This window comes from Pelophylax lessonae (genome assembly GCF_965119305.1).
Source record: "Pelophylax lessonae genome assembly, chromosome: 9".
Taxonomy (NCBI): Eukaryota; Metazoa; Chordata; class Amphibia; order Anura; family Ranidae; genus Pelophylax; species Pelophylax lessonae.
The window spans coordinates 61000645-61015853 of record NC_138776.1 but is presented as its reverse complement, the minus strand read 5'-3'; the positions used below and the strand labels follow the sequence as shown (position 1 = coordinate 61015853).

The 15209-nt window shown below is 42.3% G+C and overlaps 1 protein-coding gene across 3 annotated transcripts in view; it reads left to right on the top strand.

Moving 5' to 3' along the window:
* The window catches only part of DNMBP (dynamin binding protein), a 232727-nt gene extending 229310 nt beyond the window's left edge, over nucleotides 1–3417 (top strand). For all 3 annotated transcript variants that reach the window (XM_082269362.1, XM_082269361.1, XM_082269363.1), the window contains one exon: nucleotides 2835–3417. In XM_082269362.1, the coding sequence (XP_082125488.1) occupies nucleotides 2835–3020 (186 nt within the window). In that variant the 3' untranslated portion in view covers nucleotides 3021–3417. The remainder of the gene's footprint in view (nucleotides 1–2834) is intronic.
* Nucleotides 3418–15209: the final 11792 nt, after the last annotated feature.

Here is a 15209-nt window from a genome sequence, read left to right as displayed (position 1 = left end):
TTTGTACCAATGAGATTATCTTTAGTAAAAATTATAATATTAACAACATTTACTCTTGTTAATGTTTAGACAACTTGTATGATCTTGTTTGGGCAGTTTGCTGAAGCCACTTTGAATCTGTCACGCAATGCCACGGTTTTAGAACAATATAAAAAGCTTCATCCACGGGGACAGGGGCTTTATTTGGATTATGCATGAGCAGGCAGTGCAGAAGAGACTGTTGGCTTGTAGCTTGGATAAATGCTGTCCTCTAGTGGACAAAATATAGCATTGCATGTATTTAAAAAAAATGCTGGTATATCCTGCGTAAAGTACATTTTGCATTGATCTTCTTAACCACTTTAAGACCAGGAGAATTTTCCCCCTTCCTGACCAGGCCCTATTTTGCGATTCGGCACTGCGTTACTTTAACGGACAATTGCGCGGTCGTGCGACGATGTCCTTTTTTTCCCACAGATAGAGCTTGCTTTTGGTGATATTTCATCACCTGTGCGATTTTTTTTCTTTTTATATTTTTTGCGCTATAAACAAAAAAAGAGCGACAATTCTGAAAAAAACAAATATTTTTCACATTCTGCTATATGACATTCTCAAAAAAAAAAGGAAAAAATCGAATTTTTTTTACATTTTAGGCCGATTTGTTTTCTGCTACATATTTTTGGTAAAAAAAAAAATCACAATAAGCGTATTTTGATTGGTTTGCGCAACCGTTATTGCGTCTACTATCTACGGGAAAGATTTATGTCATTTTTATTGTTTTTTTTTTTAATTTTTTACTAGTAATGGTGGCAATCTGCGATTTTTTTGCGGGACTGCGACATTGCGGCAGACAGATCGGACCCCTGACTGACATTTTTGACACTTTTTTGTAGGACTAGTGACATTACTACAGTAATCAGTGCTAAAAATATGCACTGTTACTGTAATAATGACACTGGCAGGGAAGGGGTTAACATTGTGGGTGATCAAGGGATTAAATTTGAGCCTAGGGGAGTGATTCTAACTGTGGGGGGGGGGCTTCTGAAACGCCCATAGAGACCTGTGATCCTATATAGAAGGATCACATGGGCTCTATGATCATTGCAGAAAGAACAACGGTCAGCTGTGTTTACAACAGCTGACCGTCCTTCTCTCTCAGCGGGGAGTGATGGTGGGTGTCAGGCGGCAATCAGAGCCGCCTGCCCGCTGCATCGGCTTCCCCGCTGACAAGTGGGGGCGGGAGCGCGCTGCGGCCTAGCCTCCCAAGAGCGAGTGCCGTACATGTACTGTGATTTGCCTGGGAGCGGCTGCCTGCCACAGTATAACTGCGGCGGGCGGTCGTTAACCGGTTAAAGAAAAATATTTTTGGGTCTTTTGTCAGTTTTTCTAGGAGAAAGAAACCAGCAATACGGGGTTGACTTACCAAAACTGGAGAGTGCAAAATCCGGTGCAGCTGTGCATGGTGGCCAATCAATTTTTTTTTTTGTCAAGGCTTAATTGAAAAAGCTGAAGTTAGAAGCTGATTGGCTACCATTCACAGCTGCACCAGATTTTTCACTCTCCAGTTTTAGCAAATCATCCCCAATGTCTGTCCAGACGAATTCCTCTTGATGACTTCCTCTTAATCATGGGACCAAAAAACCCTCCTGTTTTGCAGCACTGGGGTCCTCGGTTCAAATCCAACCAATGGCACTACCTGCTTGGAGTTTGCATCTTCTCCTTGTGCCTGTGGGAGTTACCCCTGGGCAGGGCCGCTGATAAGGCAGTACAGCCAGCCCTCCTGTACTGGGCCCGGACCCCATCAGTAACAAAGGGGGGCCCTGTTGAGCAGGAGGCCCGGCTGTACTGTCTTATTGCAGACACCAATCCTCTTCTGCCTCCCCCTTTTGTGCTGTCAGCCTCTCCTCTTCTTTCCTCCTCTGGCTGCACTGCAAGCGGATTGGTTCTAGCACATGCGCCCCTTCCATCTTCTGTTGGGGCCCCCATGTGTGTCCCTTTCCCCCGCAGTGCTTCAAGCTGCCCTCCCCTCCTCTCCCAGCATCAGCTGCTGTGGGCCCAAAGGGGGATGTTTCAAGATAGAGAGCGGGGGAAGGGGTCAGTAAATATGTAATTTACTGGCCCCTTCCTTTCCTTAATAAAAACACAGTGAGCGATCGGTTCCAATCACTCCTGTGTCCTTTAATCACTGAAGCATAGTAAACTGTGTTTACTATGCTTCAGTTTGTGAATGGGCAGGAAAACACAATACTCCCTATTAATTCTTCCGTGCAGCTGAGGCTACAGAGAAAGGGACTGACAAATATATGTCCTCAGTCACTTTTGGGACGGAGACCCTGTTAGGTAAGCTGTATGGAGCCCCATGATTTCTAACCACAGCCCTGCCTCTGGGTACTCTGTTTTCCTCCCACACTCCTCCAAAGATGTTCTGATAGGTTACCCGGCTCCTCGTTAAATTGGCCCGAGTATTCATGAGAAGGAGGGACATTAGATTGTAAGCCCTTGAGGGCAGGGACTGATGTCAATGTGCAATATATGTAAAGCACATTGACCTGTAATCAAATTTTAAAAAACACATTTATTATAGTTATTTATACAGCAGAAACAATTGGTGCTGCACATTACATATTTGCACATTCACATCAGTCCCATCTTCAATGAGTTTACAGTAAAAGGTCCGGGAAAGAACAAGGAGAACATGCAAACTCCATGCAAATAGTGTTCTGGGCAGGACTCCGGTTCTGCTGCCTGTCCGCTTTGCTCTGTACACTGCTGGCTTTGGTTCTGTTCAGCCAATCGTTGTATTCTGTATTACTGCCACAATGTGATGACCATTTTCCATCATTGTATCTTTGCAGGTGTATTATGCAGTGTACTCCTTCAGAGCGCGCTCCTCCAACGAACTTTCCATATCGGCCAATCAGAAACTCAGGATCCTGGAGTTCCAAGACCTGAATGGCAACAATGAATGGTGGTTGGCTGAAGTGGAAGGAAGACGCGGGTACGTGCCATCCAGTTACATCCGGAAGACGGAGTACACGTGAGAGGATGGTCCTGCAGACACCTGTACCTGGATTTCACAGCACCCACAGAACATTTGTGCCTTTTTTTTCCCCCAGGATGACGGTTTTCATTGTTTGCTGCTGATATCACTTTGACAATATTTACAGAGATTGTGGTTTTTCTACTCTAGAACTTGGAATCAGCTAGTACGTCCAGAGCAGAAGACAGGATTTTGCTTGCATTAACCTGACTCGGTGCATTGTACTGACTCAAGAAGTTAGCAAATGGGGCGGAGTCAGGAACAGGCTCATTAGGCAGAGGAGTGACATTGGGGGGAGTGGCTTGAAGTTGTAGGACTACAGGTCCCAAAATGCCAGCCAAAGCCTAGCGGGCAATGGAGAGGCCACTTCCTTTATGATCATTGAAAATGGGGATCATTTATGAACTGAACTGCCGTTCCTGGCAGTCCCTTTGAACAAACAAGGATTCTGATTGGTTGTGATAGGTCTGCCCCAGTGTGTTCAGGCAGAGCAGATAGTCACAGGCCTGTGCTGTGATGGAGTTTTGTGTATTAAATACACTGCGAATGTACAACATCCTTCCACTTAACCATCCCTTTATTTCTGATATAGATATGAATGATAGTATAAAGGTGCACAGGAGTGTGTAAAGCAACGCTCACTTTTTTTTTTTTTCTTTTTTCTGGGTGTCAGACCATTCCAGTAGCACATATTGCTGTGCATTGATTGGTTAGATGCCTCTGAGTGATAGACACGCCCAGAAGAGCATTCATTCAGCTTGTGATTGGCTTGCACACAGCAGAGCAGGCAGCACTCATGTTTTTTAATATATATATATACAGGCCATTTCTATTTTTGGGCACAGTTTTTGGGTAAAATTAAAATAAATATATATATATATATATATATATATATATGTATATATATATATATATATATATATTATTTTTTTTTTACGCAAAAACCATTCCCAAAAAAATATATATATATATATATTTATTTATTTTAATTTTACCCAAAAACTGTTCCCAAAAATAGAAATGGTCTGTGTGTATATATATATATATATATATATAGACCATTTCTATTTTTGGGAACAGTTTTTGGGTAAAATTAAAATATATATATATATATATATATATATATATATTTTTTTTTTACCCAAAAACCATTCCCAAAAATAGAAATGATCCGCTTTTACTCTTTCCCTTAAAGGGACTGTTCACTTTTGCACAACACTGTACTCTTTTTTTATCCAGCCGTCTGTTTTAATGAGTCTAGGCGTGACACCTTATGGGTTCAACCACTGGAGACTGGACAGGGTTATATATCTGAGCAGTGACTGGGGCTCACATAGTTTGCCTCCTGCAGGCAGCTGCTCCAGGGCGCCCCCTAGCTAGTGCAGAAGTAGGGTGTGACCTAAAGTGGACATGTCCTTTAAAACTAAAGACTAAGAGATTGATTATGATTATCCCAAATGTAACTACTCCTCAGTGTGTGGTGATTACAGGAATCCAAGCAGTATTAGTATTTTTATGTAAATTTTTTTCTTAGGTATTCTTAGTCAGTCTCATCCGTATAATGAAGCACAATGTAATGGTGCAGATCTCCAATGGTATTACAGCTTTGGGTGGGTGTATCACTGGCATCTTGCAGATCCTTAGGGTGAGAAATCCGTACTGGGCTTTATGCTGCCGGCACAAGGGAATATTACTCTTCTGCAGGAGAAGTGAGACTCTGAGGTGTGTAGGAAGCAGAGCTGCTGAGGCCTCGTCTCATGGATCCTCAGAGGATTAAAGGATCCACTGAGTGATCCAGTGTGCCTGTTTATACCTCAGACTCAAATACCAGTTTGAGTTCTGCAGACCATTTAAAGCAGCTGCTTTAAATTAAAAATGTATATAAAGTGTTACTAAACCCACAACAGTAAAATCAGTCTGTATATGAAGTAAAGCTTGCTTGTTATACTCCATATGGAACCTAAGGGGTTAATCCTCTGCATTGCATAAAAAGACTGTTTGATCCTGTCTTCTCTGATCCTCCCCTTTTTCAACTGTCCCCTGATCATTTCCTGATAACACAGAGTCTAAGGAGTCAGGCTGCACATGCTCAGTTTGGTGTGCATTGCTAGAGAGGTTTTTTTTTGGGAGGATGCATGTGATCAGCACAGGGCCAATCAGCACTGTCCAGACAGAGGATCAGGGGAGAATGAAAACTCCTCCTACAAGCTTTAACCAGTGCTTGGCTGGACACTGATAGAAGTCACAAGGCTGCTCTAACTGCTGATGAGAAAAGACATTTATCAGTTTATATTTACTAAAACAATTGCCTTTCCCTGTTCTGTGTACAATGGGAGACCAGATATAGTGAATGCGGGCTCCTGGGTTTAGTAATACTTTAATTGTTTTAAATTTAAATAAATAAAAAAAATCCCCCACCTGTCCTGCCTGTTACTGGAATCTTCGCTCTCGTGAAGAGCTAGATTGGGCTGAAGAATCTACGCATCCAATACTTTGGTGTCTGTTCCCCCGCCATAAGCTATGGTTCATTCCACTGGTCACTATAGGACTCAGCAGTGATGTAGGGGCTGGTGGATTAAACCACAACCCTTGGCGGGGGGCTGCTGGACTTTGACACCTCCTAAAGTGTCAGATGTGCAGATTCATTGGGTGGCTGTATCTCTTGACCAGTGCTTAGATTCCACAAACTGGATGACGGGACACTTTTACTCAAAGGATAACCATACATCAAACAAGAGTGTGTGTGCCTGAGCTGTTTAATGTGTACACTGTACTATAGTAATAGATGTATAGCCTATAGATGCTGGATACAGCACTGCACAGCGAGGTCCTCTATAGTGGCATTAAGCTGGCTCATAGATGTGTGCAGCCTATTGCGTTAGGGTGTGCACCCCAAAGCTCAAACACACATGGATGTGCACATGTCTATATATATATATATATATATATATATATATATATGGCCAAGGCACGTTGATCTCCCTGCCGGCACTAGCGAAGCGTGTAAGCATTTCTCTTATGGCAGAGCTGGTAAGAGGTAGAGTTCTTTTCCATCTCCCTGCCTGCACACTGTGCAATAATGCTAATGTACACAAGGCGATTAGGGTGTGCCCATGCACATCCTGCACACCCTGTGTGCACACCTAAGAGCTGGCCATAGATGGGTAGAAAATTCTTGGTTAAAGAAGGTTCTAAGAAAGTTTGTTTTTCTAATCAGAATTGACGTTCAATTTTGACCTCGGTGACCAGAAAATTTGAAGGAACAGGATGGAAAACTTTTCTCGAAAGACCGAACTTCTAACCGTGTGTGTGGTAAAGTCCGTTCATTTCAAAATCAAATGTTGAAAGCAAATGAAATCCTTTTGTACAAAAATTCTCAAAACGGGTTTGTCGTTCAGAGTTTAAAAATTTTCATTTGAAATTCTATCCATCTATGGCCAGCTTTAGGCTCTTAGACAATGAGAAGGGGGCGGAGTCTGGTAAATTAGAAATTCTTTCCTATGTACCAGACTCCACCCCCTTCAAATGCCAAGGCAGATGCAGAGCTCGCCTTACCCCTATGTCGCTCCATGTACAATCCTGACCCTACTGATGAGATACAGGGTCTGAGCCCTTGTATACACACCGGACCTGGTCTGTGCTGATTGGTCAGTGTCATTTACCGTTCATAGAGTGACACAATATACACATCAACTAGTTCAGGCATGCAACTCTCAGTGTATCCAAACCCCAAAGCAAAAATGTAATATATTGCAGCTTACCAATTCTTAGATGCAATGGCTGCATTTGTTTTATTTTTTGGCTTTTTTCCTTATTTCTACCTGGTGAAGCAAAATAGTAACGTAAATTGTAATTTACTGTCCGAAATAGTAGATAGACGTGGCATGTCCCTTCTGCAAAAAACAGCCTGCCGGTTTGTTGCAATTCTTAAAATTTACAGTTATTGATATATTCATTCTGCCCTACCTATATTTTAGAACTTTGATCTTCATCATGGAAAAAGTTTGAATTTTGTGAACACCAACTTCTGAACAATACCCTGACTTTAGTTGTGTATGATGACAGGTCCTCTTCATGGCCCTTGCTTGTATTATAGAAGGGTCAGTAATGGACAATGAGACAATCCTCTGAGAAATCAAGCATAGTATCCTTGTAGCACACAGATGGAGTAGCTTGTATCGAAGGACAGACAGACGGATGGATTTCACTACTGAATATGGTGTACAAACCGGGTTCAATTCTCTTCCAATCCCACGGATGTATTTTATCATTTTGTATATGTGTATAAAGAACAGCCCTTGCACATTTTCCGATAGGCACCTTTTTAGAGCAGACAGTTTCTTTACTGATCAGTTTTCTAGAACAAATATTTTATGATATTTTGTGTATTTTTTATACAGTTTTATTTTATTTTATTTTTCTTCTGACAGCAGAAAATAACGGCATTCTGCTTCTTTGTACTAGAGGCTGTGGTTCAGTGAGGAGCGGTGAGGGTGATTCCATTGTGCAATGCTATGATGAACCAATAAACCTCAAATACCACAATATATGTGTATGTGTGTTCCTGCTGGGCTAAGACTTTGTCCACCCCTGTGTGTTTTATGTGCACTTTAAGTGCAGTGTGTAAAAAAAAAAAAAAAAAAAAATACTGCTTACTGTATCTTTAATGCACTTTCATCAAAACCCGTTATATAGAGTTCAATCTAAAGCACTTGTAAAGTACACTGCACAGATGTGAAACCAGCCTAAGGTTGCATTCACGCTATACAACTGTGAACGTGTGGATAATTTCACTCTTTTGCATTTACAAAACATGTAAAATGCATGACTGCCTTACCAGTCCATTGTAAATGGAACCCTAAATTTGTCAGACAGAGATCAGCTTATTCACGTGAAAAATGCAGCTAAACACACAGTTAAAAAACGCCCAAAGCTCATAAATTTACATGAGCTACTGTGCTGCGCTTGTCATGCATAGGCTGTCCTCCCATGGCTGATCGAAAAACAGCTGTTAAGGAGATGGCTGATTCATAGCTGCAGCTTGTCTTGGCTGTGAACACTTTCCCAAGACACGCAACAGCTAGAAGAATGCAGAAACTGACACTTTCCCCTTCCTCTGCATTCTTCTTGCCGTTGCTTGTCTCAGGAAAATGCTTACAGCGAAGACAAGCTCCAGCTATGAATCAGCCATCTCCTTCACAATTGTTGTCAGAGTGACCATGGCAGGAAGGAAGGGAGAAGGTTGCACCTCATAACTAGGGTTATAAAGCACTTAGAAACATGGGACAAAGTCCCTTCTAATCCTAGTTATGTAGTACAACCTGCCCCCCCCCCTTTCTGCTGTGGCCAAGCTAACAACAGCTGTGAAAGAGATCGCCAATTCATAACTGGAGCTTGTCTTGGCTGTGAGCACTTTCCCAAGACACGCAACAGCTAGAAGAATGCAGAAACTGACACTTTCCCCTTCCTCTGCATTCTTCTTGCCGTTGCTTGTCTCAGGAAAATGCTTACAGCGAAGACAAGCTCCAGCTATGAATCAGCCATCTCCTTCACAATTGTTGTCAGAGTGACCATGGCAGGAGGGAAGGGAGAAGGTCGCACCTCATAACTAGGGTTATAAAGCACTTAGAAACATGGGACAAAGTCCCTTCTAATCCTAGTTATGTAGTACAACCTGCCCCCCCCCCCCCTTTCTGCTGTGGCCAAGCTGACAACAGCTGTGAAAGAGATCGCCAATTCATAACTGGAGCTTGTCTTGGCTGTGAGCACTTTTCCAAGACACGCAACAGCAAGAAGAATTCAGAAACTGACACTTTACCCTCCCTCTGCATTCTTCTTGCCGTCGCTTGTCTCAGGAAAGTGCTTACAGCCAAGACAAGCTGCAGCTATGAATCAGCCATCTCCTTCACAATTGTTGTCAGAGTGACCATGGCAGGAGGCAAGGGGGAAGGTTGCACTTCATAATTAGGGTTATAAAGCACTTAGAAACGTGGGACAAAGTCCCTTCTAACCCTAGTTATGCAGTTCAAACTGCCCCCCGCTGTGGTCAAGCTGACAATAGCTGTGAAGGAGATGGCCAATTCCTAACTGCAGCTTATCTTGGCTGTGACTGTGCACTTTCCCGAGACACACAACAGCAAGAGGAATGCAGAAACTGACACTTTCCCCTCCCTCTACATTCTTCTTGTCATTGCTTGTCTTAGGAAAATGCTCAGATTTGCTTTTTCACATGAAAAATGCAGCTAAACACATGTGCGTTTGTCACACCTAGGCTATCTGGCTACGGCTGATCCAAAAACAGCTGGTAGATGCCTGATTCATAGCTGCAGCTTGTCTTGGCTATGACTGTGAACAGCAAGAAGAATCAAGAAGCATTCTTCTTGCCATTGCTTGTCTCAGGAAAATGCTCAGAGCCGATATAAGCTGCAGCTATGAATCAAACATCTCCTTCCCAGCTGTTGTCGAATTGGTCATGGCAGGAGGGTAAGGCCACACCTCATAACTAGGGTTAGAAACACTTAAAAACATGGGACAAAATCCTTTCTAAACCTAGTCATGGAGCTCGAAACAGGCCCCCCCCCCTTTTTTTGCTATGGCCAATCAAACAACAGCTGTGAAGGGGATGGTCGATTCATAACTGCAGCTGTCCTGGCTCTGGGCACTTTCCACAGGCAGGTAACAGCAAGAAGAATGCAGAAGCTGATGCCTCCCCCTCCCTTATGCATTCTTCTTGCCAATGCTTATCCCAGAGAAGTGCTCAAAGCTGAGTTTAGCTGCAGCTATGAATCGGCCATCTCCTTCACAGCTGTTGTCGGATCAGCTGCAGCATGTGGGGGGCAGGTTGAACCTCACAACTTTGGTTAAAAAACACAAAGAAACGTGGAACAAAGCGCTACATGTACTGTACTTTGTTCCATAGGGGGAAAAACTGTAAAGTAAGAATTATACAGATAGATCTTTAACATTTTAATTCCTTTTTTTTTTTTTTTTAACCTAACCTATAAGAAGTATAATACACACAACAGTTTCTTATAAAAAGCCTTTAATTTATATTTAATATACAATAATAAATGGATACATTCAGATACAACAATACTTTGTTTTTCCACTTTCTATGTTTTTGGGAATCTGCCAAGTTTGCCTTGTTGTGAACTGGATTAAAGTACATGGAAAAACACAATTCTTCCTTTTTAGTTTTTGAGACAGCAGAAAAGTTTTTTGTTTTTTTTTTGGTAGTTTTTTGCTGTCCCTGTCCAATTGTGGGGAATCTTCTTTACTTCTGGTCTCCGAGACAAACCCCCCCCCCCCCCCCCTTAGACAGTTGTCACTGGAACAATTAGAAGATTTCCTACAATGGTCACTAGGGTGATTCTCCCCAGCAATAATAAGGATTGACAGGGGTTCTATCCATTACCTTCCATACTTTGGCTTTGGATACACTTTCACGTTTTGTTTCCAGCAGAGTTATGCCTCGTACACACGCAACGATTATCGGCCGACCGATCGTACAACTTTTGTCCAGAGTGGTGTTTTGTTGGTTGGAATGTGCCTAGACTGCACACGAATTTTCTCGGCCAACAAAAATCTACTTCAGAAGTGATGTCATGTGATGGTTTACTTTCCGTGTGTTTTTTCTTCTCTGAGCATGCCCAGTCTTGCTCATCAGATTTTTGTCTGCCGAAATCTGTACTGACTGATGGAAAATCGGCCGTTGTGTTGACGGCCAACAAAAATTTTATAGTCTGCACACCAGATTTTTTTCGGCCGAAGAGTCGGTTGTCGGAAGCATCATACTAACAAGCCGAAAATCGGCCGATTGGACGTTGGCCGAAAATTCACGGCCAATAATCGATGCGTGTGTACGGGGCATTAGACTTGGCTTCTCCTAGGTGATGTCTATGCCTGGGGAGCAACATAAGTCCATAACTGGCACACACCTCTGTTTTGGAGACCTCAGAGTGCTTTCCGAAGGCGCTCTGACCACAGGTTTGAAAATATTCCAGAGAATCCAGCACACAAGATGACCTGAGCCAGGTGCTGATAGTCACCATGTCGAGCTGATACCTGGGACTTATCCAGACCCTCGGTAATGCAGACAATTGTGGGCCATGCTGCCCAGGGAGGATATGGTGTGGGTAGTAATCTGGGATGGTGATACAGAAGCCAAACTTTTATTGCCATACATACATATACTATATTACCAAAAGTATTGGGACGCCTGCCTTTACATGCACATGAACTTTGGCATCCCAGTCTTAGTCTGTAGGGTTCAATATTGAGTTGGCCCAACCTTTGCAGCTATAACAGCTTCAACTCTTCTGGGAAGGCTGTCCACAAGGTTTAGGAGTGTGTCTATGGGAATGTTTGACCATTCTTCCAGAAGCGCATTTGTGAGGTTAGGCACTGAAGTTGAATGAGGAAGGCTTGGCTCGAATTATATCTCTGCTATAATTCATCCAAACGGTGTTCTATCGGGTTGAGGTCAGCACTCTGTGCAAGCCAGTCAAGTTCCTCCACCCCAAACTCGCTCATCCATGTCTTTATGGACCTTGATTTGTGCACCTGGTCCAAATCATATGGTGGAGGGGGGGATTATGGTGTGGGGTTGTTTTTCAGGGATTGGGCTTGGTCGCTTAGTTCCAGTGAAGGGAACTCTTAAGGCATCAGCATACCAAGATATTTTGGACAATTTTGTGCTCCCAGCTTTGTGGGAACAGTTTGGGGATGGCCCCTTCCTGTTCCAACATGACTGCGCCCCAGTGCACAAAGCAAGGTCCATAACATGGATGAGCGAGTTTGGTGGAGGAACTTGACTGGCCTGCACAGAGTCCTGACCTCAACCAGATAGAACACCTTTGGGATGAATTGGAGCGCAGACTGTGAGCCAGGCCTTTTTGTCCACATCAGTGCCTGAACTCACAAATGCACTTCTGAAAAAATGGTAAAACATTCCCATAGACACACTCCTAAACCTTGTGGACAGCCTTCCCAGAAGAGTTGAAGCTGTTCTAGCAGCAAAGGGTGGGCCAACTCAATCTTATAGTATGTATGGCCCATTAGCAACCAAGCAGACTTTAAACCCAAAATCAAATATTTATTATGTTGCAGCTTACCAATTTTTAGATGTAATAGCTGCATTAGTTTTCTTTTTTAGGTTATCATTCCTCTATTTTCCTCTGGTGATCCAGCCAGTAAGTCTGCTGCTTTTCAAAAGCACAAGCTTTCCAGCAAAATGTATCAGTTTACATGGATGAGACCATCTAACACTGGCAGGGATGCTTATAATTATCTGTTTTTATTTATTCATGTACTGTAAAACCTTTAAAAACAGTTTGCTGTAACCGCTTATAAAGCGTGAGCTAAAGTTTGGCTTAATTTGTTAGTATATTTAAATCTGCTAATAATGCCCCCGCAGACTGACAATACTGCTGTCTGCTGTGTTCCTTCATCCAGAGTAGGGGGCGCTCTAATACAGGAGGTGTATTACTGGCCAGATTACCAGGGAAAAACAGAGAAAACGAATGCAGCCACCACATCTAATGATTGGTAAACTGCAATATATTACATTTTTGGGTTTTTTGCCGCTTTAATCACATTTCCTGAAATATATTGCGCTAACGAAGTTGGAAGGATGTACTTCATAAATTCTGATACAAAAACAATTATACGTTTTTTATAATAGAAAAAAACATAATCCCTATATAAAAACCTGTATGTAAGAAATATCGAACCAATCAAAATTAAGCAGCACAAATAGTTTGTAGAGGAGACTGATCACTTCTACAGTACAAAAAAATGAAATTATGATTCTAATAAAACTTTTTTTTATACCCCCCCCCCCCCCTCCTTTGCATCTATCCTAATGACAGACTGTGTTTAAATACATCCTGTCACTGACTTTAAAAAATCACAGGTTAAAAAACACAAACCTCAAGTATTTTAACCACTTGACCTCCGGAAGATTAATCCCCCTTCATGACCAGGCCATTTTTCTGAATACGGCACTGCATTAGTTTAACTGACAATTGCACAGCTGTACTACGCTGTATCCTACAAATAGAGCTTTCTTTTGGTGGTATTTGATCGCTTGATTTTTTTTTTTTTTTAAATTGACATTTTTGGAAAAAAAAAATATACATAAATATATATATATATATATATATATATATATATATATATATATTTTTTTTTTTTTTTTACTTTGAATCATATCCAATAAAAGAAAATCCCAATAAGCGTATATTAGTTTGCGCAAAAGTTATCGCGTCTAGAAACTATGGGATATATAATTGGAATTTTTTTTTTTTTTTTAACTAGTAATGGTGGCGATCAGCGACTTATAGCGGGACTGTGATATTGCGGTGGACAATTTTGACACTTTTTGTGGACAACTAAGTCACATTTAGTAATTTAGTGACACTAATACAGTGATCGGTGCTAAAAAAATATGCACTGTCACTGTACCAATGACACTGGCTGGGAAGGGGGTTAACATCAGGGGAGATCAAAAGGTTAACTGTGTGCCTAGCCAGTGTTTGTGCACTGTGTGGGAGGTGCTTGTACTAGGGCAAGGGTGCTTGTACTAGGGAAGGATCCATGCCTTCCCTACTGACAGAATGGTGATCTGCCTTGTTTACATAGGCAGACTGCCTTTCTGCCTGTGTAACAAATGATCGGTGGGTGCCGGTGGACATCGAGTCTGCGGAACCCACTGATTGGCTCCAGCTGTGCATAATCACAGATGGAGCGAGCAGGTGGCAGCGCGCATTCACACCTACTACCCAAAAGTGTGTGTGTATATGTATATGTGTGTGTATACATACTGTATATATATATATATATATATATATATATATATATATATATATATATATATATATATATATATATATATATATATATATATATACTGTATATATATATACTGTATATGTATACATATACACACACACACACACACGATCTTGCACATAGCAGCTGCTGCCGTGTATCAGTAAAACTGCTTTAAGGGGGTCCACAGGTGGGTAATAAATGCACATTCCTTTTTTTTTTTTTTTTAAAGTATAACTAAAGGCAAAACTTTAGTTTTGGATGGACTGGAGAGGGATTAGAACATCTGTAAGTTTTTATTGTGGTCTGTGTCCCCGTTAGGGAGATTCACCCTCTCTCTTTGTTCTGTTTACCTTTATCATTGAAAGTGAAAAAAAAATCCCAGATTTTGGGTTGTTCCCAGAAAAGTAATACAGAGAAATCTTCCAAAGGGGGACACTAGTTCTGGTGACCTGGGGGTCCCCAAGGAACTCCCTTAATTTTCAGAGATTTCCTCTCACTTCCTGTTTGGCTATGGGACAGGAAGTGAAGGGAAATCTCTGCAATGGAACACAGAAGGTGGAAAAAAAATCTGACAGGTTATGACCCTCCCTTACTCTATCTAAAATTAAAGCGGAGTTCTGGCCACAGAATCCTTTTTTTTTTTTAATGTCCCCCAAACAGTGACCCTTCGACCTCTATACATCCGCTAATCCTGTTTCATACATTGTAATAATATGTTTGCAAGCATGAAATCTAAAGCCCCGTACACACGTACCGATGGTCGGCTTACAAATGTTCCTCTTTTCTCCCCGGGATGTCGGTGTCTGCTGAAAAGTGCAAAGACAGCACAAGGACAGCACAAGAATTTTGTCCGCCGACTGCAGAAGTGATGTCATGTAATGGTTAACTTTCCCTGTGTTTTCTATTTTCTGAGCATGCCCAGTCTTGCAAATCTGCGGTCTGTCGGCCGAATTGTGTACTGACAGGCGAACAATCGTCCGTTCTGGTGTCGGCATACAAATATTTTCATGTTTGCACGAAAGACTTTTGTCCGCGGATTGTGCGCAGACATCTGTCGGAGGCACCATACTAACACGCGTACAATCGGCAGATCCTTCGTCCACCGACGTTTGTATGCCGACGATCGGTACGTGTGTACGGGCCTTTACTTTATAAAATTATTGTGAGCGCCACAATATTTGTCCTGGATCGCCGAGTCCGTTGTGGGGAAATGTCTGCCCTGCTTCCTGGTTGTAGGGGGCGGAGGCCAGTGAATCCAGCGCGAAATCTCGCGCATGCCCAGTACTATGCGATCGGCATAGTGTTTGTTTCCTGTTTGGAAATCACGCGATGAGAGGAGCGGCCGGCCGCCTTCGTC